The sequence below is a fragment of the Heterodontus francisci genome, chromosome 27 (assembly GCF_036365525.1).
Source record: "Heterodontus francisci isolate sHetFra1 chromosome 27, sHetFra1.hap1, whole genome shotgun sequence".
NCBI lineage: Eukaryota > Metazoa > Chordata > Chondrichthyes > Heterodontiformes > Heterodontidae > Heterodontus > Heterodontus francisci.
The window spans coordinates 72343382-72369617 of NC_090397.1; the positions used below are offsets into that span (position 1 = coordinate 72343382).

The 26236-nt window shown below is 42.0% G+C and overlaps 1 protein-coding gene across 5 annotated transcripts in view; it reads left to right on the top strand.

The window, feature by feature from the left end:
* Positions 1-26236, top strand: part of sema3d (sema domain, immunoglobulin domain (Ig), short basic domain, secreted, (semaphorin) 3D) — a 368459-nt gene that overhangs the window by 277267 nt on the left and 64956 nt on the right. For all 5 annotated transcript variants that reach the window (XM_068059610.1, XM_068059611.1, XM_068059614.1 and 2 more), the window contains 3 exons: positions 2537-2651; positions 3795-3864; positions 6633-6777. In XM_068059610.1, coding sequence (XP_067915711.1) covers positions 2537-2651; positions 3795-3864; positions 6633-6777 — 330 coding nt within the window. The remainder of the gene's footprint in view (positions 1-2536; positions 2652-3794; positions 3865-6632; positions 6778-26236) is intronic.

The window sequence follows — 26236 nt, forward strand, 5'->3', positions numbered from 1 at the left end:
CAAGTTAGGACATGGGCAGCAGAGTTTTGAATGAAGAGTGAATTGAAAATTCCAGTACTTAAAATGAAGACTGTGAAGGAAATCATTTTCTGATACAACATTGTACATTGTAGCCACTTCCTGGAGTGTAACAGATGATTAAGGTTTGGTAAATAAAGGGTTAATTTAGTGTGTAACTCAACATTTTGAGGTAAAGAATAGTCAGTCTCATTGTTTTTAGAGCATTTTTTTTTTATGAATGAGACATTGTAACTGCCAGGACAGTGCATGTGCTGGGTTTCTGCAAGAGCTAATTAACCCATTGCCCTCACCAGAAATTTATAACAAAAGCTTTCAGTGAATCGGTGGTTTCTGGTGAGGTCAGCGGTTAATGAACTAAACATTAATAAGCAATATAAAACTCTTGTCTATTAATTTAATCCTTTGATCCCTTTGAGGGCGGCGTGCACCTTCGAACTTTTACAATATGTATATTTTCTATTAAATAATAGCTCTGAGAATGACTCCTGGTGCTTGCTTTTGTTGAACATTAAGTAGAATTATATCAATTTAACAAGCTGTAAAGGTTGAGTGCCAAAGTTATGGGATGCCAATTTTGTTCCTGTTATGCACAGTGAGTCTTCTCAGCCATAGCATAATAAAGCAATGCCAAGCACAGAATACACATTCCCTGGTGGGAGGGAAAGAGAGTGATTGCCCTATTTAAACGACAAGAGAAGCTAATGATCAAGCTTTGGGGACAAGCCAATTAGATTCTCAGCCAGAGGCTTTGGAAATAGCCCTGATTTGTTTTACATCTAAACATGGAGGACAATCCAACCAAACAAACTGGACCATAGCATATGGAGGCAACCTTGTAAAGTAAAGAGCCTTCTATAATTCCATCATATACATTGTTGCAACCAGGTAAGAAAGGGGTCTAGGGTTCCCTCTCAGCCTTCACCTGGTCTTATTGTAACAGGGTTTAATTTTAAACACATCGTGTTTTTAGTTCTCCTTTGGTGAATCCTTGTTCACTGCTTTCCAATTATAAGGCAAAGAAACCAGCACAAACAGGTTTTCTTAGGTTTAAAGAAGAAAGGTTGAACTTTATTAAATGTAAACTCTTCTTCAGTCAACGTCTACGGATACGCGATGCGCCCACACTAGCATGCATATGCGATACGTTCATGCAGATAGAGACAGAAAGGAGCAGAAGAAATAAAGTGGAAAAATTTGAGGCAATATCTGAAGATAGCTTTGATTACTGCTCTTCACGCTCACTGTAGAGTCCTTGGTTGTAAGTAGATCTTGCTTTTCGTTGGGGCCCATTATTCTTCTTAAACCTTGTTCAATATAGGAAACTTTTCTCTCTCTCGGTTCACGTCTTCAGTGGAATTGGAGTTCCGTGAGAAAGAGATGGGAGCAGACAGGAGAGATCTTCTCAGTCCAGGAGCAAACAGTCTTTTTTTTTTAGTTCAAACTGTCTGTGGCCAGTTCCAAAAATACCTGGACCAGCCAGTTAGTCATGTGACCAGCTGGTTTATTTGTGGATTGTATCACCTTAGCAGTCTCTGGAATGTTCTTCCTTACACCTTCAACGTCTGGTGATCAAAATCCATTGTGGGTTAAGTGGACCAGGGAGTAGCCCTTTGTCTCCACAAGCGCTGTCTGTTAGTATGCAAATGTCCTTCCAGCCAAGTGTCTGGTGATTTTTTTTAACAAGTTCTTTCTTCATCCAGCAACAGTTTAAAATCAATGTTCATATGACAAAATTAATGTGTCTCATTCTTGGAAGGTGGGGGCCTGCATGACATCAATAGTATCCTTGGGACTGGGCCCACTGATTGCTGCAGGTGGCAAAACTGGTGCCAAAAACACCTTTTGGATTAGGTCCCTTATTGTAGGGTTGGTAGACATCACTGTCCTCGGCCTACCCATACAGACCAGTGCTCTCCTGTTTGGACTCTTCCTCAACAACATGAAAGATCCAAGTTAGACGGGCAAATTTATGTCTGGGGATGCAACTTTGTAGTAACTTTGTCAATGATTTTAAGGGTATGTTTGTCATTTCTGAGCTACTTCAAGTTGCTCCTTTGTCCCTGAACCATCCCACTGCATAAATTGGCTCTCAGTCAGAAGTGGTTCTATTCCACTCCATGATGGGGTGCTGGAGAGATATTTGTAATAAAACAAAAGCAAAATACAGCAGATGCTGGAAATAGGAAGTAAAAACAGAAAATGCTGGAAACACTCAGCAGGTCAAGCAGCACCGTAAGAGTTGCAATGGTTTCCTTTTGACTTTGGCAGCAGTCGGTTAAACAGCAACATTAGTTAATACCTTTGGAAAGGGCATGACTTAGTGAAAACCAATACTGATGGCATTCATTTTCAGGTAACTGTCTCCCATCTATAATTCCAAGCTACAATAGACCTGTATCTATAGACAATAATAAGGTGACCTCATTTAGGACAAATCTGACACAATCAACGGACGGTAAAACAGTAGACTAAATTCCTTGTAAATTTATGTTCTTACAATCGTCTTTAATTGCAGAATGATGTTGGAGGACAACGCAGCCTAATCAATAAGTGGACCACTTTCCTTAAAGCCCGTCTGGTGTGCTCTGTTCCGGGTCCCGATGGGGTTGATACCTATTTCGATGAACTGCGTAAGTAACATTTCTACTGTAGGACTTCATTTGATTTTCTCTTTTGCAAACAGTACAGGAAAGTTAATCAGGGATGTTCTTAAAATTCATTTGCCATAAAAGTTCAAACCTGTTTATTAAAGATTTAGTAAGGACTGTTTGGGCAGATTTGATGAGTCCCAGAATAGCTACACAGAGGGGTTTAAAGGAGCAAAGTGTGTAATTGACCTTGTTAATTAGTAGAATTACTAGTATTGTGATTTTTTTCCTCTCAATTCAAGCACAGCTACAGCCTAGTTACCTGTTCAGGGTTTCCAATGTTAATGGCTAAGCAGATTGCAAGCCCTCTCCCCTCCTCCATCTCTAGTCTGTGCTCGGGATGGTGATAGATGTGATGGACTCATTGTATTGCCTATCTGCTCAGCTGATCTTGATGGCGTCAGAGTCAGCCAGCTTAAAATATTAATAAATAAGGTTGAAAACTTTTTCGGAGTCAAAAACCAGACAGAAGACAGGGTTCTGGGCAGAGGACGGAGTTTATCAATCAGCTAGCCTGGAATACTCTGCGAATAATGGTCTTGCTGTCAATCTTAAAAAACAATCAGCAGCCCTATCACTCCTCCCAAAAAAAGATCACTTGAATGAATAGTATAAGTAACTGGCAAGCTGTCCTGTTTGGACTGAATACAATCTCCTGAGTTAATACATTTGAAAGCCAATGAGTAACATGACAACGGTATTCCTTAAGCCTTTAGCTGTTAATAATTTCTCCTTTCTCTATCTACCTTTGCCTTTTACATTTAGATCATCAGCTTTGAGCAGGAGGAGTCTGACCTATCTCTGTGGACACAGCTAATGGTGCTCCCAGTATCTGTGAGAGGGTCTGTGGGCATGTAAGAGAATTGCCTTACTCTCCTTGGCCTATCATCATATCCCGAGCTGTAGTATCGGGCAATCTAGCCAAAGATTGACATCTCACGATTGGAGCAGGGGCTTCATCAATATGAGCAACCATGGGCCAACAATGTTCATATATTGATCAAAAACTAGTATGATAATAGATTGATAGAAAAGTGTTTAGAAGCTGTGCATTAGTGAGAGGAACCTAGCATATTTCTAGCTTTCAAATTATTAATTTTAATAACTTTGTTATTCTTTGCATAGAGGATGTGTTTCTGCTCCATACCAAAGATCAAAGGAATCCCGTTGTTTATGGAGTCTTCACTACAACAAGGTAAATATTAACTAATGGCACACAAACTAACCATCAGCAATGTGTGTTGTGTATTCTGGATACATGGATCAAACTAGAATTTCTGCCTTTATGTATCTGACTTGAAGATAGATATTTTCAGAAAAACTGTCAGTTTAACATAAGTGGTATTGATTCTGCTAATGTCAATCCCCCTTACCAGATTATCAGTTTTGAGATGTTAAATAGTGGAAGATTGTTTCCACAGAATGGTAAGTTGGTAACGAGGGGTATAGATCCAGGGTTATCACCAGAGGAACAAAAGGGAAGTTGAAAAGTTTTTTTTTCCACACAGTGTTAGTAGCGCCTGTTGGGTGGAAGCTATAACTTCATTCAGAATATAATTTGCTAAATATTTTTAAAGGACTAATATGAAATGCTTTTGGGAAAATGTGGAGAAATGGGATTAAACAGCTCTAGTTCAATGCTGACACAAGCTGTGGCGAGATGACCAACTGACAACCTTCAGAGCTGTAATTTCTATACTTCTTACCAGTGACTAATATCTATTCTGAAACTCAGCGATATGTGCAGTTTCAGGAATGATGAGTGTCGGCTGTCTTTGTGAGAGTTTGCCTGTTAGAAAAGGTTCCTCTATGAATATTGAGGCGAGGTGGGATCTCGTTCAGTTGGTTGTTGCCCACAATGAAACTGCTTCATAACGTTCATTGTTTGGGCTCACACAGGAAGAAATGATACTTGGGTATGCAACCCTGAGATGGGCAGAGCCTGTAGTACCAGAGCCAAGCATGAATCAGTGCCTTCAGGGCATGTGGGAAGAACATTGGGAGAAAAGAAAAAGTGAAATGGAAAGTGTCACTGGCACATGTCACTGAATAACCTGATGTGGAACTGCAAAACAAACCTTGGAACAACGGGAAAGACAATTGCATTCAGAGTATTTACAAACAGACAAACTGAATGGCAGTGGTATATGCACACACTTTGATACAATATGCCCTTCCTTATAATTCATTTTAGGGGTCAAAAATAAAGGTTTTTATTTTCTTCAAATTATCACAAAACATTGTGAAGCAAGAATATTTATTTAATTAGGTAATGAGTTTATTTTCATTGCCTTGTATCATTTCAATAAGTTTAAGGAATTCTCAGTGTCTTTTTTTCTTGAACTGTTCTTGTAATGTTGTATGTTACAGGGTTAATTTTTGAGATTGTATATTAGAGAGGGTTTTGTACGCTGCCAGTATCCTCTGGGTCTCCAGCCCACACAATGAGATGAAAGTCTCTTTCTCTCAACCATCTGTTGGAGTTTAGGATAAATTCCAATAATGATTGGCACAAAATTAAGTCCCTAACTCACCACTGCCATCAGGATGCCTAAGCAGGCCAATGGAAAAATTTCACACTGGCGCAGTAGTAGGTGCCATGCTGAGGTTGAGCAATTTTTTTTAGTGAGCAAAGTAGAGGGAATTTTGCTCTGCATCTGACCCATGGAGCTGCAGAGGGAGTGCTTGATGCTAATGCAGAGAATACAAAGTGGAAGCTTTGCATTGATCTATCAGCATATTTGCCACTGGATTTTCTTAACGTAAATATTTTAATAATGAATTTGCATTTTCATTTCTAATGTGAATATATTTATTCCTGTTTTCAACATAGTCAACTTGATGTTCAAAATGGAGCTAGAAATAAATAACTTCCAGTAGAGTCAGTGGCTAAATACATGGTTTATTTACTGTGGCTATCAGTTTCATCCTCAATAGGAGAAAGAAGGAAAAGGAAGACTTGCATTTATCTAGCACCTTTCACAACCTCCGGATACCCCAAACCACTTTACAGCCAATGAAGTACTTTTTTTTGCAGCAAAGTCACTGTTGTAATGTAGGAAATACAGTAGCCCATTTGTGCACAGCAAGCACACACCAACAGAAATGTGATAATGACCAGATAATCAGTTTTTGTGCTGTTGATTGAAGGATAAATATTGGCCAGGACACTGGGGAGAACTCCCTTGCTCTTCTTTGAAATAGTGCTATGGGATCATTTATGTCTCATGTGAGAGAGCAGACATGGCCTTGGTTTAACATCTCATCTGAAAAGCAGCACCGCCAACAGTGCAGCACTCCCTTTGTACTGGACTGGAGTGTCAGCTTAGATATTGTGCTCAAATCTCTGGAGCTGAACTTGAAACAACAACTTTCTGACTCTGAGGTAGGTGCATTACCAACTGAGCAGTGGCTGACAGTGCCTAAAAACAGCTTCCAAAATCTGGCCCCAATCTTCCATGACTAATAGGCTCCAGAAGTGTGCTTCATGTAGAATTGAATCAGATGACCTTTAGTTGCTCAGGATGAAACAGGGGACAGGCTGATTTGGTTTTGTAAATGAGGGTTCCATGCTGGTTGTGGAATCACAATGTGAAACTAGATAGCAACCAGCAGGAAATTGTACAGCTCCCATTAGTACTGGGCAAGCTCCCTTTCAATGCCCACTTGGTGCTCGGGCTTACCGATGAATGCAGATGATGCCCAATGCCATATTTGGTATGGAGCAAGCACCCTGCTAACCTGCTGCCTATTTCAGTCACTAGTCGAATTTTGTTATTCTTTATCACAAGAGTGCGCTTTGAACATTTGTTTGATATGAAACTTATTTTCATGCCTCAGTACCAGAAAAGCTCTGAAAATAGCATGTGTGACTTTATCTACCTAACACATTTTTTAATAAAGGAACAACGTATGACCATAACATTGCTATTAATTTGTATATATCTTTTTTATTTTACTCAGTTCAATCTTTAAGGGTTCTGCAGTGTGTGTTTACAGTATGGCTGACATTCGTGCTGCTTTTAATGGACCGTACGCTCACAAGGAAGGTCCTGACCATCGTTGGGTGGAGTACGATGGACGAATCCCTTACCCACGACCTGGAACAGTAGGTACACTTTTGAGTTGTGTGTGTTTGCAGTATTAATGACTAAAGTGTCATTGTATGCAACTGTTATTACTGTGCTTCACTGATATGAGGGTATTAATGTTGTCCTGTGCTGCACAAGCAGCTGCAAACTACCATTTTAATGTATCTCTGTAGTAACAGGAGTGGAGAGGTTAAGTGCACAAAGCACCACAATCAGCAGTAAACATATCATTTTTCCTTTATCTTCAAAAGGCTTTTCATGAGAATACTTATATTTTAAGAAAAGCAAGTTTTGGCTATAGTTATGGAAAATTGATGAGAATAATCTATTTCCCTTTGAATCATATAAGAAAATAATTCAAACCGATTTCTACAGTTTTATTCATTCATGGGATGTGTGTGTCGCTGGTAAGACCAGCATTTCTTGGCCATCTCTGATTGCCCTTGAGAAGGTGGTGGTGAGCTGCCTTCTTGAATATGGCTGAGTGAGTAGCTGGCTAGGCTATTGCAGAAGGCAGGTAAGAGAAACCACATTGGTGTGGTTTTGTTTGATATTGATAACAGTTCCACAGATCACCCATCGAGGACTGTACTTCCAGCTCATTCTACATAGTGGCAAGCACCACCTGTTGGTTCAATTGTGAATTGATAATTATAAAGTTGATATATAGCATTACCTTCAAAGTGTGGTATTACAGTAATACAAATTTTGATTAACAAGTGGAATAAACAATGATCACAAACAGTATTACAAGTCTTTTTTGAAAAAGACCGTACTATCTGTTCCCATAATTTCATTGTAACAAAGGTGTTAACCCATATTTCTTTCCCTCTTATTTCCTTTCTGTGTTCTCCTTTTAAAATTTGATGTGATACAATTAGTATTTGTGCCCTTATTAATATATTCTCAGTCCCTTTTTTCCCTTAAAGTAGAGATTGTTGGCTGAGAGTCAATACTGAAAGGACCAGCATACTTTTGATAGATGATTTTAATTGTGCCGAATCATAAGTAAACACCTTGGTGTTTTAACTTGTTTCATGAGGGCAGTTATTACTGCACGTCTGTTGCACAGGATGTGTTGTGATCATTCTTGAAAATTATGGTAAGGTTTTCTCAAGTTGAGAGGCATGACTAATCTTTATTGACAAACTCTAAATATGTTTTAGTTTAGAAAAATTATATATTGGAAATGAAGATCACACCCACTGTGGTGAAAATGACTTGTCAAAGTTATTTTACCCGGGACAGCAGTGCTGGATCTGTGAAGAATTTATGTAATGTTTGATATTAATATAGCAGCTGCTACACAAGTGAATAACACATGACATATTTCTGCTTTCTATTGCTCTAATATTTTTCTTAAGCCACTCTTAAGGGTATTAAAAAAGGTGTTCAATTTTGCAGTTGATAATTTAATGATTAGAAACTAATGAAAATAAGTGTTTAACAGGGTAGTAACTAGCAGCGTGGGAAATGGCACACCTGAAGACACCTGCAGTTAATAACACAATACAAATTTCAAACCTCAAAGATGTTCCCTTCCCTGCTTTCTGACTAATATATTTTGTTTCTTACAAAAGCCCAACGGCACTTGATGTATTTCATCACACGGCCATTTGGTTAAGGGGAGGCCCTCCCCCGCAATATATTTTACAAACTGAATTCAACAACTGCCAATAAACTGTTGGTTTGGATTTTCTTGTGAAAATTGTAAGAACAAGGTTGAAATTCATTCTCGATAAACTATTCTCTAAACTATTGTAATGTAAAAATGGTTTTAAAAGCAATCACAGAGATAATGGTGCCTATTTTAAGTGCCTCAGCCTTATGTAATTGAGGCTGTAACAGCCTGAAATTGGTGTTGGGTCACTTACTGCACTGTTGACTCTGACACTGCAGTCACTGCCAGCTTGGGTAGGGCCCTGAGGAAGACAGTTGTAGTGCTTGTTGTATGCAAATTGGGGTCCCATGAGGTACAAAGGGATCCTAGTTGTAGTTTTAAGGTAGAAATGTATCGCCTTGTGCGATCTAACCAATGGCACATAAAGGGAAAACGCTTAAACTCCCACCCAGCCTCTGTGTAGGAGACAAATGCTATTGTCCCTCTCCCACTGCAAGCTGCCTCAGAGTGCAAGTTTGGCACCCACACAGCACTGGAAGCATGCAAACGAGTCCAGGTCTTTAAATAGTTTGAGCCTCACCATGGCAACAACAGGTTGACAGGTGTGTTCTGCCCAGCAATTGCCAGCCTGCCTATAACTACAATCAGCCTCACAAGCTGACAGCAGCCTTAAAGCGGTTTTTTTAACACTCACTTGTATTTCTACAGAAGAAAGTGAACTAGTGAAACATCTGCAAAGTTAGAGCTAGTGTTCAAGAGGCTGAGTTTAGAACCATTAAAATCATTACTGCCATCAATGTCGTGGGAAAAATAAATCACTACTGAAATCAGCAGTGGTGATCAATCTGTAGCATTTTAACTACTAACTTCATAAAGCAGACAGCAGCTGATATAATTAATAAAATGAAAAAGTGAACTGGATAACTGGATTGAGACAAGACATGCAGTAGAGATTATCAAGAGCTGCTCCTTTATCCTTATTCTGAGTCTGTTTTCAATATTTTTCTAATCAATTTTCTTCCTTGGCAGCCATTGGCTGATTAGACATGGGTACCAGATATCCTCACACCTGAGCCCAATTAACATTCACACATGTGTGTCTGATAGGTATTGGCATAGAGTGATCAGGAGAGGGAACCAGACTTATTTTTTCCTCTTACTTACTCAGGCCACTGAGGAAAATTACATGCTCTTACTGTACCCTCTCACTCAGATCAGCTATTTCAGAACAGCTCAGACTTGGGATCTTCCTAGCACAGAGTACCCGCCAGAAACATTGTTGTTCTTGTGACTTCTTGGTAGTTCTATTCATAGAATCATAGAATGATTACAGCACAGACGGAGGCTATTTGGCCCATCCTGTCCATGCTGGCTCTCTGGCAGAACAAATCAGCAAGTCCCATGACGACCCTGCCCTTTCCCCGTAGCTCTACAATTTGTTTCTCTCCAGGTGCTTAACCAATGCCCTTTTGAAAACCATGGTAGAAACTGCCTCCACCACACTCTCAGGGTAGTGTCCTCGGCCCAACCATCTTCAGCTGCTTTACCAATGACCTTCCTTCCATCATAAGGTCAGAAGTGGAGATGTTTGCTGATGATTGGACGATGTTCAGAATCATTCATGACTCCTCAGATACTGAAGCAGTCCATGTAGAAATGCAGCAAGACCTGGACAGCATTCAGGCTTGGGCAGATAAGTGGCAAGTAGCATTCGTGCCACACAAGTGCCAGGTAATGACCATCTCCAACAAGGGAGAACCTAACCATCTTACCATTGACCAGAAACTGAACTGAACCCACTGTATAAATACTCTGGCCACAAGAGCACCTTCTAAATGGTAATTAGGGATGGGCAACAAATGCAGGCTTTGCAGCGATGTTCGCATCCCATGAAAGAAAAAAAAATGCAGAGTATTCCAGATTTTAACCACATGGTATATAAAAAAGTTTTTCCTCGTCGCCATTGGTTCATTTGCCATTCACTTCATATTCTGGTTCTCAACCCTTCTGCCAATGGGAACAGTTTCTCTCTATCTACTCGGTCCAGACCTTGAATGATTTTGAACACCTCTATCAAATCTGCTCTCAACCACTCTCTAAGGAGGACAGCCCCAGTTTCTCCAACCTATCCACCCAACTGAAGTCCCTCATCCCTGGAAACATTCTCATAAATCTTTTCTGTACCCTTTCTAAAGCCTTCACATCCTTCCTAAAGTGTGGTGCCCAGAATTGGACACAATACTCCAGTTGAGGCTGAAACAGTATTTTATAAACATTCAACATTACTTCCTTGCTTTGGTATTCTGTGCTTCTATTTATAAAACCCAAGATCCCATATGCCTTTTTAACCACTTTCTCAACCTGTCTGCCACCTTCAATGATTTATACACATATACCCCCAGGTCCCCCTGTTCCCGCACCAGCTTTAGAATTGTACCCTTTATTTTGTATTGCCTTTCCCCATTCTTCCTAACAAAATGTACCTTCACACTTCTCTGCATTAAATTTCATCTGCCACTTGTCCACCCATTCGAACAGCCTGCCTCTGTCTTCATGAAGTTTTTCCTATTATATTTGGCAGCTATATTGAGCTAAAATATTCACACTTGTAATAACATTCTCTTCATTTCAGTCAGCAGAGGGTTGAGGAGTGGACAGAAAAACAGGAAATTGTGCATAGGCTATTGTTTTATCTGGGTCAGCTGACTGACACCATTGAGGGAATACCATTACCACAAGGACTGCAGTGGTTAAAGGAGAAGGCCAACCACCAGCTACTCTGAGCAATTTAGGACAAGCAATAAATGTAACCTCATCATCATGAGTCCATTCAGTCCATCAGTGTGCCAGAGCTACCTATTTCAATTCAATCCCCCTAGTTCTCTAGTCTTTCCCTGTACCATTTATCATTTTTAGAATGCCATATTTGCCTAATTAATTTTTAATATCTGTCTGTGTGGAGTTTGCAAGTTCTCCCTGTGTCTGTGTGGGTTTCCTTCGGGTGCTCCGGTTTCCTCCCACATGCCAAAGACTTGCAGGTGATAGGTAAATTGGCTGTTATAAATTGCCCCTAGTGTAGGTAGGTGGTAGGGCATATGGGATTACTGTAGGGTTAGTATAAATGGGTGGTTGTTGGTCGGCACAGACTTGGTGGGCCGAAGGGCCTGTTTCAGTGCTGTATCTCTAAATAAAATAAAAATAATAAATAAATAAAAAATAAAAATAAATATCTTTAGTTTGCAATTTTTTGGTAATTACAACAACCATGTTGAAAGAGGGAACTATTTACTCTCAGTCTGACTTGGTGCCATGATTCTGATTCCAAGTTACAGACATTGCCAGCACTACCTTTTAGCACAGCCTGGAATTTCACTGCTGAAAGATCACTGTATTCTGAGACTGATAAATAAGTCGAGTGATAAATTTTCCTTTACCTCCCCAAGAATCTTACCTTATTAATTAGAGCTGCTTTTGATGATGAAGGCATAGATAATAACAAGGAAATGGTTCGCTGCACAAGCACAGGTGCTGATGGTGTGACCTAGTCCATGAGTCACAGAGGTAACTCAATAGTTGGTGGATGGGTAACTCATTTGATGAAGTATTAGGCAGAAATACTGGGAAGGAGGGGAAAAAGAGTAGTGTAATTCATGTGAGTGTGGAAAGTGGATTAAGGATGTTAGAGGATGTTCATTTTATTAAGTACTGATTGGTCAGGTGATGTTAAGGTTGGGAAGGAGACACCATTTTAACAAACACAGCCACAGCATGTTCCTGAAGTACCATCAATGATAAATATTAATGACAATTGAATGAGGGGAGGGGAGGAGAGGGAAGGAAGGAGTGAATACATTTTCACACATCAATGTGGGTCCACCTTTGTGTCTGTTTGAGTGACGCAGATCTCATTGTTCTATTTGAAGCAATGCAGTGTATTTTCCCAGTCCAAGCTGATATATTTTATCAATGAACAACAAAAACACTTTTGTATTGTGCTGTTAACATAGAAATACATTCCTCAGCACTTTACAGAAGGAATGATAAAAGAGGAATAAATACCTTTGGGCAAGTTAGCAAAGGTGACTGAGTTAGGTTGAAATGACAGGTTTTGGGAAGCCTGCTAAAGATGGATAGAGAAGGGTGGCAGGGAACAGGGATGAGGGAGTGGAACTGAGGAGGCTCTGGCCCCAGTTGGAGCAGAAATATGCAGAAAGTTGAAGTTAAATCAAAGGAATCATTTGGAAGTGCAGTCGCTGTCGGGCAACACAAGCAATTTATTGTTTCTTCATGGGATCTTGCTGTGTGCAAAATGGCTGCGGTATTTTCCAACATAACAGCTACTGCACTTCAAAGTAATTCTTCACAAGAAACATTTTAAAATATTTCCGAGACATGTACCATATGAATATTTCTTGAACATATGTGTATGTATCTGAGCATCTACATGCGTTGGTTTACGTCTGTATGTGTGAATCAGTGGATGTACATGTTTGTCACTGAAATCAATAACAACCCGATACAGATAAAATGTGCTGAAATGTTAGAAGTTGCAGCTGTCAAGATTCTTTGACTTTGCTGTTGCCCTGACTTTAGTTTCAGAGTAAAACATAAGTTGTGACCATTGAATTACATTTGTTACATGCCAGTAGGTAACATTTAAGGAAACAGAATGTACATACAGACAATGAGCACACAGTGTATGTGATTTAACTCCAGTCAGAGTGTGACAGGCCATGACCACATCATATGGACCTTATCACAGGCTGGCACTGCTCCAGCTTCTTTCTTTCGCTTGATATATGACGGTGCCAAATTTCCTTCCCTTGAGCAGTCTTATATCTACCATATCAGGTCAGAACTGACAGCCGCATTCTGGTGTGGGTTCAAAGGGTTTGATGTTTGAAGGTAACATAGACCCATGCTCTTGCACTGTGTCATTGCCTGTGGTTAGTGCGTATGCAAGTGCATATCACTTCCATAATTTAATGTTTTATTGTTCTGCAAAAACCACAGATCTGTTCAGTTTATCATTTTGCTGTTATCTTAATAATGATCACAAAAGAAATGCTTTCACTCCAAATTTAACATTGGTGTGAAACGGTTTCTGACCTAACTTCGTTTGACCCCTTGGGCACTTGAACCTAACTGATCTGCATTTCCAATTTTATAAAGTTTCCCTGTGTGCTCTCTAAACATTTACACATTATTTGCTAGGAGAGGGGCTGTGACAAGGCACAGAAGTATGCCCTGGGTAGGAAAACTGGAGTCCCGGTCACACACAGATCGGGCAGCATTAAATGGGGTATTTTGATTTTATTTAAATGGGGTAATGACTGGCTAGAACCTGCACTGTAACTACTGCTCTGCAGCTAAAACGCAACACAGATGAGGGAGCCTTCCAGCTAGCCCTTCCATTGAAACCGATAGATTTTCCTCATTTCTGTATCTAACTGCCTTATGAATGAGTCTGTAGTTGCTGCTTTAACCTTAACAGGAGGTAATGGACCACACCAAGCACTAATTATTCATGGTTGTTTCACTCAACACTTCTGGATTGACAGGTTCGAGGGAAAAATGTCAGTAAAGTGTAAGGGATCCACTGAGGATTAAGTGAAACTAAATGCTGTGTTAGCTTTCAGTCCTTTTTTGGATTCTTGGTTCTGCCTCTTCATGATGTATAACAAACAGAGTCATCTTTCCCTGGCACTAAGTGCTGGAAATACCCGATGATGCCATAAGCAAGGCTTTTCAAGTTTGACTGGAGAGAGGAAAAAGACAGAAGGGGTCATTGTATTTAGAAAATAAGTCATGAAGCACATTTAGTGAGGAGAAATCTAGCACTGCAGAAATGGAAATGGAAAAATGGATCTGTTACCGGGTGTTTCTCTGATATTCTGGAAGACGCAAACTCTTTATGCTGAAAAAATTGTGAGCAGTCTGTATTCCATTTCAAATTAGGAATTTGATAACTCCTCATACTCTTTGGTGCAACATGAAAAACTTGCAGCTCCTGTACTAATAAAGAAGTACTAGTATACCTTGTTTACCTTACAGAGTTGCCTCTGATGGTAAGAATCCTGTTGCAGGCTCACCCGCAGACAAAATGACGAGTCCAGTTCGAACTGTAGACATTCCCTGAGACATGGGCTCGCTGTTTACCTCGGACTGGAAACTGCTGTTCACTGATGGCATCGGGTCCATATTTTGATTCTGGCACCAAAAAGCTTAGACAGAAGGAAGGATTGACAATTCTGTCATTGCTGGCTTAAGTCCTGATGTTGGAGACAGCCCAGAAAGAATCGTATCACAAATCCACCCTGAGTGGTCTCAGGGAAAATTCCACAGCAAGGAAACCAGTACAGCTTCTATCAGAAAGGTTGATCAAATAAAATAGATACAAAAGACTGGGGTAAATTTTTATTTCTGAATGATTAAGAACTGGTCCAAATCTAGCCAGAAAACTTACATGCCAATAGCACAGATATCTCTTGGATTAGCTTGTTTGCATAAATAGGCACAGCCCCCAAGTGCAGCCTGGGCTTGTTGGGGTTGGTTGGTGACCTTCCATCTACGAAAGATGATGGACACGCAGCAAACAATCCATTTAGGTGGGGTGTCTTCTCTTGGTGCACCTTTGCTGATGGCTGTGAAGGCCAATCCTTGAGAGGCAGGTTTTGCCACAAGTGCTGCACGTGAAGCTGCCGAGTGACGTTGAGAGCTGTTGCTTCTTATGTTGGCGCCTGTTGCCAAGCTGCTGCAGCAACTGGTCATCGTGGCAGTGCACGCCAGTCCACAGGATGCGTCACCATTTCCCTCTTCTGCCAGCTAGTGACTCCCAGGTGTGAAAGCTGGCATTTAGAGCCTTCATGTCACATCTGCAAGAATCCTTAAAGCAGAGCTTTGGGCGCACCACTGGTCGTCTGGCCCCGGCTACCTCACCATACAGAAGGTCCTTGGGTATGCGATCGTATCACATACATGTCCGATCCACCAAAGCTGCCTCTGTTTGATTCGTGCCAGCACATTTGAGAGCTCTGCCTTTGAAAGAACTGCCACATTTGTGATTTTTGTCCTGCAAGAATATACCCATAATCCACTGCAGACAGCGAAGATGGAAATTATTATCTCTTTCCTGGTAGCTGTAAGTCACCTATGTTTTTCAGCCATACAGCAAGGTGCCAAGAACACAGGCCTTATAAATCATCAGCTTGGCCCTAAGGGTCAGCTTGGTGTTATCCCATGCACGTTTCGCGAGTCAGCCAAAGGTGGTAGCTGCTGTCCCTATGTGTGTATCAAGCTCTGCATCAAGGGACAAATTGTCTGTCACCATAGGTAGCAGAATTTGTTAACCACTTCCAGTTGAGTGTTATTTAGTGTGATCGGGGCAGAGATGCAACACTTTGTCCAATGACCACAATTTTCTTGATCCTAATAGTCAAGGAGAACAAATTAAAGGCATGGGAGAGACAATCCATGAGTCTTTGTAGCTGAGTTTCTGTGTGAGTGACTAGCGCAGCATTATCAGCATAGAGGAGTTTTCCTGATCAGTACACAATGTGATTTTGTCTTTGATTTCAGCCTTGATAGATTGTAGAGCTTGCTGTCTGATCTAGTGTGCAAGTAGAATCCTTCCATATCTGAGGGGAAGGTAAAGATCAGGAGCATGGAGAAGATGCCAAACAGAGTGGGGGCTGGGGCACAACCCTGTTTCACTCCATTCTTCACTCCGAAACTGTCGGAAGTGGAGCCATCAGACTGTACAGTGCAGTGAATGTTGTCATGGAAGAAGCAGATGAGACTGAGGACCTTCGGTGAACAACCAATTTTTCCCAAAATCATCTTGTTGTGGGGAGCTACATTAATGGTAGAGACAGAAAACTTGCAGTGTTGCTATCAGTTAAAGGGAAGTGGCTGCATAGGAAAGCAGAATTCATTATTGCCTTTAGGAAAATTGAAGAGGTATTTTAATCTGATTGCAGTCTTTAGCAAGGCTGAAGGGAAGCTGGCAGTGAGGTGGGGGATAGGTGCATGGGGAAGGAATAACATGCAAAAATGGAAACCCAGTATGGAAGCACCATTTGCAATTTGGAGGCTGTTGATGGAGCAACTCAGCTACTGATCCCCTGTGGCTGATGAAGTAGAGATTCTGCTCTCTATGGAAGGTTGGCCTGTCTGGCACTCTGTAGGGCAGCGGGGGAGCATGTGACAAATAAAAGCTAAAGTGACGTTGGCAGTGTTATATCTGTGCTGCCGGTCAGAATGCGGCAGGAAATACAACTCAGCCACTGCCTCACCAATGACTCAAAGCCTTGGACAAAGCCAGGTGAGTTCACCTCTGCTGCTGTTAGTGGGTGGAGGGATAACAGGGATGTACACAATCCTTCTGTACTAAATGATCAGCTGCCTCTCATGCCTCCACGCTCTCTCTGTTTCTTCGCCCAAATAATGAGAGATTCCCAGAGAGACATTCATTATGCCAAGCTGTGGGTTATTTTCAAAAACTGGAGCACTTATAGTTCTCTGTGAATCCCCTTTAATCACACAATCACCCATAACAAAGTGAAAATGAAACAAGATCAGCAAAAAGTAAAAACATAATTAAAATTGCACATGAAAGTTGCTCGTTGCGCCTTTCATAACTTGTGAATTGATGAAGTCCAACCTTAGACTCTTCACCCACATACATTAGTTATCCTGAGTTATGCAATAAATTATTCTTGTCTGCACAACATAGTATGGATCTGTACGTTATCTCACTTCCTTCACATTATGATTTGTTCATGAAGTTTTTGCTTACCTCTGTCGGAAGCTTCTGAGGTTTGGCAAAATCCTTTGTAGAAATGGGTGTTAGATGCAGAAAAGAAAAGAAATTTGCCAATAGAAACCTCTGGAAATTTATCTGCTTTGTCATTTACAGGACATGAGAGGGACAATAATCAGCCCACTGTCTATTACATGGCCTTCAGTATCAGACATTTTGCATTCCAGGGACTGATGTGGCTGAATCTGAATTAGGTCAAATTTGCGAAATCACAAGTAAACTTGAAATGGCTCAGTTTGGATTATTACACATTCACTTCCATTTGCTGTTTATCCCCAGCGAGAATGTTTGGAACCTTAAGATACTCAGTGCTTTTACTCTGCTTTAGAACTTATGCTCAACAGATATTTTACATCACCTGCTAAATTATAATCAATAAACATTCTGCCTTGTAAAGATGTCATTAGTCTCATACGAGTTTCCACGACTGTGGGTGGGACAGGATGGAGCTACTGTGTGTGAGTGAACACCATCATAGATAGCTTTGAGCAACAGCACATGGTTCACCTGAGAGCCTGGGCACTGTGTGGTGTTAGTGTGAAGCCATCAATCCATTACAGCCCTTCTATTACCAGAGAATGTTCGTTGTTCTACGATTTATTTATAATCGCTGTAGATGACCATAACAAAGCCGTTCATTTTGTTGACTCAGTGACCACAGCAACTGTGTTTTACACATGTCAACAACAAGTGGTCAGTGATGGGCACACTTAAAGGCTCAAAGGGGAAGTGGGCAAGAATCAAGGTCAACTTCGTCCTATATCTTGATACCAACCAGCAACGTCATGAGAAAGGAAAGTTATGAAAGATAACAAAATCAGCTATGAATTCTTCCATGAACATTTTATGGTGTTGGAGTGGTATCAGGGTGCAGAGTCCTGCTGAATTTTCTCAATTTGTGCTGCCTTTACCAGCTTAACGCCTGTTTTTTCTAATTTTCTGATGGTGCAGCAACATTACCCTTCTGTAGGTAAAAGCAGAAGTGATTTTCCCCACTGCTGGCTTATGGCATTGTCTCAAACTGTCAGGTAAGTAAGAAATTTGAGCAAGAGTTTGACTGCAAGTGTGGATGCTGCATGTTTGTTATTCTGCTCTAATGTTAACATCAAGGTGAGTTGTAATGTGTAACCCAAGAATTGGATCAAGTGTAACTTAGTACTGTCCCATTTTGTTCAGTACATGTCAAATATGTTGACACATTTTGGATTTCATCTGCTCTCAGCCAAATGTTATCTAGGTCCTGTTGTAACTCTGCCCTTGCTGCCTAAATGCAATACTATCTGTAAGTTTGACTATTGCATGTCTAATGTTTCTTATGAAAGTAGAAACCATAGGGGCCCAGAGCTGGTTCCTGGAAAACTCCAATCCTGAGCCCAGAATCCCTCTCGTAGGAATTACCCACGGATTCCTCTCTTTCAGATAATTCCTTTGCCATCTCCATGTTTTACCCACTGCATTCACTTGAGTGGCAATGTTTCATGCAGATTTTTATCAAAGGCTTCCTGAAAGTCTACTGATGTTACATCATGAGACTTTTTAACGTTCACTTTTTATTTTTGTATTTAGAGATCCAGCACTGAAACAGGCCCTTCGGCCCACCGAGTCTGTGCCGACCAACAACCACCCATTTATACTAATCCTACATTAACCTCATATTCCTACCACATCCCCACAATTCCCCTACCACCTACCTACACTAGGGGCAATTTATAATGGCCAATTTACCTATCAACCTGCAAGTCTTTGGCTGTGGGAGGAAACCGGAGCACCCGGAGGAAACCCACGCAGATACAGGGAGAACTTGCAACCTCCGCACAGGCAGTACCCAGAATTGAACCCGGGTCACTGGAGCAGTGAGGCTGCAGTGCTAACCACTGTGCCACTGTGCCGCCCATGTGACTTAAAATGTCACATCCTTAAAAATGTCAAGGAGGTTGGTCAGGATGAATCTCCTCTTTCTGAAACACTGCTTGTTACTATTTACTGAGTTTTTCATGACAGGCAACCCTCAAGTTTGGTCCTAATGATCATATTGCCAGTCTGTAAGGCTAATGGAGATGTCGTTTCTTAGAATTGATTTGTTGTGTCACTCATGTAATACAAACTTATGAACTATAAATATGAACTTTATAAAGAATAAACCGGAAATGGACACTTCCCTGTAAAACAAAATGGAATTGAGAGGTCAGGTGACCTTTTCTTTCCTGCCAATATACATGGAACTGCAAGAACCCCCGAGCTAATTTTCATGTCTGGACAAGTCTTGGTAAAGTCATTAAAATGCTAACAACCCTTCCTGTGGTAATGGCTGCATTTCTCCAACTCATTAAAAAAAATTGTGTTCACAATACTGTTGCAGACTCTTAGACTCCAAACTTGAAATCCAGAAAATGGGTGTGAAAAGCTCTATTTTTTGAGATGGTATGTGGCTGAGTGATACCCAGTCTCCATTGTCTGACAATGGCCTAACCATCAGAAACTATTTATGAGGACAATGGAAAGAGATGCTCTGGTCACATGACAGAACTCGGGTTCTGATGAGGGGTTTTAATAAGACATATTCTGAGTATACAGGGACAAAAGAATTATGCCCACGAAGAGAAAAGACCCTGCCTAAGACCACCAGCTTTAAGCCACATGTTGGCAGAGACTCGAGTTGGCCCTGAACTCTCCACCTGAGGAACTGTACCAGGGCTTCGCCACTGAACCTTGACTGAAGTATAACAAGAGAAATCTGCTACTGCAAACATAAAACAACAGCAAATCCATCCTCCTAAACCTCCACAGCTTTTCTTCAGTGAACAAAAAAAAATTACAGGCCTGCATCATTTCAAATCTTCATTCTGGGGAAAAACAAGTGTAACAAAGAATTCTTGAAATCATAAGACCTAACTTTTATAATCACAATCTCTTCTTGAGTGTGTGTGTATCTGTATGAGTGTGAAAGTGGGTGTAGTTGCGTATATTCGGATGTTGAACAATAAACGTTTATCTTTCTTTCAAAACTTATAAGAAAACCTGTCATTTGTCTGTTCCTGACAAGTAAAGCACTCAGGAGCTAAAACACTTTTTTAAAAGATGCTGTCTTCAGTCAGTTGAGAGGTGAAAAGGGGAAGCCATCCCTATCATGTCTCACCTGACTGTAACAGTTGTCATTTTTTTGAAAGTGGGTGCCATGTTTTTTTTTCAATCCAGTGGGAACTCCTCTGTGAGCATTGATTCCATTGAGATGATGCCATCAGTAGATTTTATCCTTAGTCTCATTTCGCATTGTTCGGTATATAACATGCATCCTTAGAGATTTCTCGATTTTGATCCTGCCTAGACCATCCATGTAAGTGATGACAAAGTCAATAAGTTTAGTAATAGAATATTCCCTGGCTGAGTGGCATCGTCTCCCGTGAATACCTGTAGGAAGTAATCATTCAGTACTTAAATTATTTTAGCTCAGAACTAAAGTTAACTTAATTTGTATCCTTAAGGGATCTCAGTTCTTCTTTGATAACCTCTGCTGTTGTAATACTGGAAGTATTTCTTACGGTTGTATTTGGCCTCTACAGCTGTACTCATATCTACTTCTCTTCTTTTTTTTTTGACCACCCTCCTCACATTTGTTTGGAGGCTCCTGGATTGTTCTCAGTGGCTTCCCTTACTTTTCTCCCCTTTAGCTTTGTAAAGTTTATTTTTCTTGTTTTGGTAAGGGCTTTGCTAAAAATGCATTTGTATCAGACTTGCACACAGAGCCTGCAGTAGATTGGATTGTCCATGTAATACGTTATCATCTGGGGAGATGAGGATCAAACTATGAGACTCTCAGCCTTATTGGGTAATGACAGTTGTTGCCTCAATTAGATCCGTTTTATTGGTTCTGGTTGACCATTTAGTGTCTGCACTGGACATGCAACATCAGAGCACTTTTGTTGAGAATATGAACTGCCTGGACTAGTCCCATCCTGCAAAAGCTTACTGTCTGTCAATTAGGAGCATAAAGTGTTTGTCCACCATCTCTCAGTCTCTGCTGGAGCCACAAAACGCCACCGAATGGTGGGAACTGGGATTGATCGTCTGTCTACCAATTTCAGCTTCCTTGTTGTGAAGAAACGATGATTGAAGGCGAGAACTGGAAATTCAACCTGTAAAGCAAGGAGCTCAGAGATGAAAGGGCTAGCAGAAAAATAGTCTCAATTCCTACTGTTGAACAAATCATGTAGGTGAAGAAAGTGTTCGATAGCTTGACTTAATTGCACACAAACATTTGATTCATTTGAAGCAGCAACAGCAACAAAAATTAATGGAGAATGTTTAAAAGAGATTTCAGCAAGGCTGCTGACAGTAATCTAGATCTCTGGTGCTAGAGCAAGATGTTTCATACACTAATTGTCATGCACACAGTTTAACAGTGGTGGGTGTGCATCATATTACAGAATGCAAAAGTTCAGTACTGTATTGTAGTGTAGTGGTGATTTCACCTTTAAGAAACTTCATCTTTAAGAGATCACAGCCAGAATTTTACGTTGTGGCAGAAGTCTTGCCCACCTTAATTTGCCTTCGTTAGGGCTCTGCCCCTCTGAGGCAGGAAGTCCTGCCTCCAGGAGCTGCTGACCAATAAGCGGGTCGGCAGCTCTTCAGCCCCAGCAGCGCCACCAGAAGCAGTGGCCACTGCTGGGACTGCACCCAACTGCGAGTGGGGTTTTGGGCCTCATGGGGGGGATAAGCAGCTGGGCCCCAGTGAGGGGGGAGGGAGGGGCTCCAGCGAGGACACTTGTGCTGCATGGGGCTCTCCTTGGGGAACTGGATATCCAATCAGGAGGCACCCCCTGCCAGGCGGTCTGGTTTTACTGGGTGGCCTCCTCAGGTGCTGACGTGCCCAGCCATAAAATACCAGCGAGGGCGGGAAGAGGCCCTTAAGTGGCAATTAATTGTCTAATTAATTGATTAATTAGAACTCTGGCTGAGGCCACTGATGCAACTGATGGCATCATCGTACATATATAAGGAGGAAACACCATTTTGAGAGGCACACTCAACACATGGCTCGCAGAGTGCACACACACAGAAACACACATCAGTGAGGAAGTTACCTGGACCTGAAATCATGCAATGTAGTTATGTAAGGCAATAAATAGTGTTTGTGTTGAATCTGAATGTACAGCCTGCAGTTATCATTTAATTCCGACTTAAGAACAATGCACAATACTACAAGTAACAACAGAATTTGCAAAGCAAGAAGAAACTATTGACTATGAGGAGAGAATTGGTTTGATTTTTTAAAATTCATTCTTAGGATGTGGGCGTTGCTGTCCAGGCCAGCATTTATTGCCCATCCCTAATTGCCCTTGAGAAGGTGGTGGTGAGCTTCCTTCTTGAACCGTTGCAGTCCATGTGGGGTAGGTACACCCACAGTGCTGTTAGGAAGGGAGTTCCAGGATTTTGACCCAGCGACAGTGACGGAACGGCGATATAGTTCCAAGTCAGGATGGTGTGTGGCTTGGAGGGGAACTTGCAGGTTGTGGCGTTCCCATGCATTTGCTGCCCTTGTCCTTCTAGTTGGTAGAGGTCACGGGTTTGGAAGGTGCTGTCTAAGGAGCCTTGGTGCGTTGCTGCAGTGCATCTTGCAGATGGTACACACTGCTGCCACTGTGCGCGGTGGTGAAGGGAGTGAATGTTCAAGGTGGTTGACAGGGTGCCAAACAAACAGGCTGCTTTGTCCTGAATTATGTCAAGTTTCTTGAGTGTTGTTGGAGCTGCACTCATCCATACAAATGGAGAGGATTCCCCCTCTCAAGGATCCTCACATCCTTCCTAAAGTGTGGTGACCAGAATTGGATGCAATACTCTAATTGGGACCTAACTACAGCTTTATAAAGGTTCAACATAACTTCCCTGCTTTTGTACTCAATGCCTGTATTTATGAAGCCCACGATCCCATATGCTTTGCTAACTACTCTCTCAATATGTCCTGTCACCTTCAAAGATATATGCACATGTACCCCTAGGTCTCTCTGTCCTTGCACACTCTTTAGAAATGTGCAATTAATTATATATTTCTTCTCCTTATCCCTTCTGCCAAAATGCATCATGGAAGGACTTTGGGGAGTCAAGAAGTGTGTTACTCACTGTAGAAGATCCAGCCTGCTCCTGTAGCCCCAACATTGATGTGGCTGGTCCAGTTAGGTTTCTGGGCAATGGTGACCCCCAGGATGTTGATGGGTGATTCAGCAATGTTAATGCTGTTGAATGTCAATGGGAGATGATTAAACTCTCGTTGGGGATAATCATTGCTTGGCACCTGTGTGGCACAAATGTTTCTTGACACTTATCAGCCCAAGCACAAATGTTGTCCAGGTGTTACTGCATGCGAGCACTGAGTGCTTCATTATCTGAGGAGTTGTGAATGGGAGTGAACATTCTGCAATCATCAGTGAACATCCCCACTTCTGAGATTATGTTGGAGGGAAGGTCATTGAAGAAGCAGCTGAAGATGGTTGGGCCTAGGACACTACCCTGAGGAACTCCTACAGTGATGTCCTGGGGCTGAGATGATTGGCCTCCAATAACTAAAGTCATCGTCCTTTGAGCAGTATGACTCCAGCCAGTGGAGAGCTTTCCCCCGATTCCCTTCGACTTCAGTTTTGCTGGGGCTCCTTGGTGCCACACTTAGTCAAATACTGGTTAGATGTCAAGGGCAGTCACTCTCACCTCACCTCTGGCATTCAGCCCTTTTGTCCATGTTTGGACAAGGCTGCAATGAGGTCTGGAGCTGAATGGCCCCGTAGGAACCCAAACTGAGCATTGTTGACAATACCATCCGTCATATTGCTAATGGTGAGAGTTGGCTGATCGGGCAGTAATTTTCAGGATTGGATTTGGTCTGCTGTCCACATTGTGCTGTAGATGCCTGCATTGTAGCTGTACTGGAACAGCTTGACTAGATCTGAAATCCTCAGTGCTACAGCCTTGATGTTATTGGGACTCATAGCCTTTGCTGAATCCAGTGCCTTCAGCCGTTTCTTGATATCATGTGGAGTGAATTGAATTTATTGAAGATTGGAATCTGTGATGCTGGGGACTTCAGGAGGAGGCTGAAATGAATCATGCACTCAGCACTTCTGGCTGAAGATAGTTGCCAACACTTCAGCCTTGTCTTTTACATTAACATCCTGAGCTATGCCAGCATTGAAGATGGGAATGTTTGTGGGGCCTCCTCCTCCGGTTGTTTAATTGTTCACCAGCATTCATGAATGGACGTGTCAGATTACAGAGCTTTGATCTTATCCATTGGTTGTGGGATTGCTTAGCTCTGTCTATCGCATGCTGCTTCCACTGTTTAGCACGCGTGTAGTCCTGTATTGTAGCTTCACCAGGTTGGCACCTCATTTTTGGGTATGCCTGGTGCTGCTCCTGGCATGCTCTCCTGCACTCCTCATTCAACCAGGGTTGATCCCCTGGCTTGATGGTAATGGTTTTTAAGAAATCCTGGCTGATGGATATTATAGTATTTGGGTGCTATTGTGGGAAGCATTCTGCGAGTTATATTGAACATTTAATGTACAATTTGTGAATACAGAGAAAGAAAGAGAGAGAAACAAATCTTTTTAATTTCTTTCTGGAAGCGCCAGATTTATTGAAATTAATTATCTATTCCTTAAAAGGGAGACTTCCTCACGTAAGTCAAAAAAAGTAATTTAAACAAATGCTTGATAAAGATGCCTGGGGGTGGTGGGGAGGAGGTAAATTCCAAATGGTGTGAAACAAACATAAGGCGCTGAATTTTATGCCGCCCCAGCGGACTGGTTGGTGGCGTGGGGGTGGTGTAAAATTGAGCGGAGGCTCCAGGAGGCTTACCCACTCCGCTCCCGCCTCCGGTGAACTTTACGTTGGGGGGGGGGGGGGGGGGGGGAGGAGAAACGGCCTGCCTGCCCAAGGCCAATCAAGGCCCTTAAGTGACTACTCAATGGCCACTTAAGGGCCCTCGCCCACCTCCACGGGTATTTTACCCATGGCAAGCAGGTGTGCTGGGGACGTGAAAGGCTAATAGCTGCTGACTTCTCCGTGCCCCGGGGGGGGCCACAGCAGTCGGGCACATGGTGCCCAATTGAGGGCCACCCCTGCTTCTGTACCCACCCCCGGGACCCAAGATGCCCCCCACCTCCCCCCAAGCAACCACTCTTGCCTCACCAGGGAAGGACCGATCTCCCTGAGGCAAGCCCAACTTACCTTCACTCATGGATCCATCTGGTCAGCTGGGCTGCAGTCCTAGCAGTGGCCACTGCTCCCGGTGGCGCTGCTGGGACTAAGAGCTGCCAGCCCACTGATTGGCCGGCAGCTCACTGAGGCGGGAATTCCTCCTTCAAGCGAGTGGATGTCCCGCCTCGGGACAATTAAAGCCCGGGGACCTATAAAATGCGGGACGGATACCGGGTTAGGCGGAAGCGGGTTCGCCACCGACTTTTACGTTGGCGGCGGATTCCCGTCCGCCTGAGGTAAAATCCAGCCCGAGCACTTTGGGGGAAAAGGGGTATCTTTGCTGAATAATATTGCGTTCTACAGCGCAGATGTTGAGAGGCTTTGTGAAAACATAATCTTTTTGGACATATGAGGGAATGACAGTGTTTGATTTTTGGAAGGTAATTTCTGTTGAATTCTGCAAATGTGAGTTTTTGGTACAGTGCTGTGGGCAGTAAGCAACTACCAGCTGGGAATATAGTCTATGATCTGGGCATTTGGGTGAGATTTATTTTGCATTTGGTCCCCTCTTTATCAAAGCGTAAACTTTATGAATGACTTTATCAAAGTATAAGTTTGCATTTGTGTAATTTTTTTTCATATCTAAAGTCTCAGGTTTCTTTGTTCCATGTAAAAAAACATCCTCGGGTGTTTTACAGGGTGAGTGGTGCATGTGAAGCAATAATTCGGGGAGGACATTGAAACATCGTCAAAGAGAGAGATTTGGAAGAGTTTGTTGCAGGGGGAGTCGGTCATGAATATGATGGTCACTAATATATCCATTTTAGGAGAAGCCTTTATTCAGAGT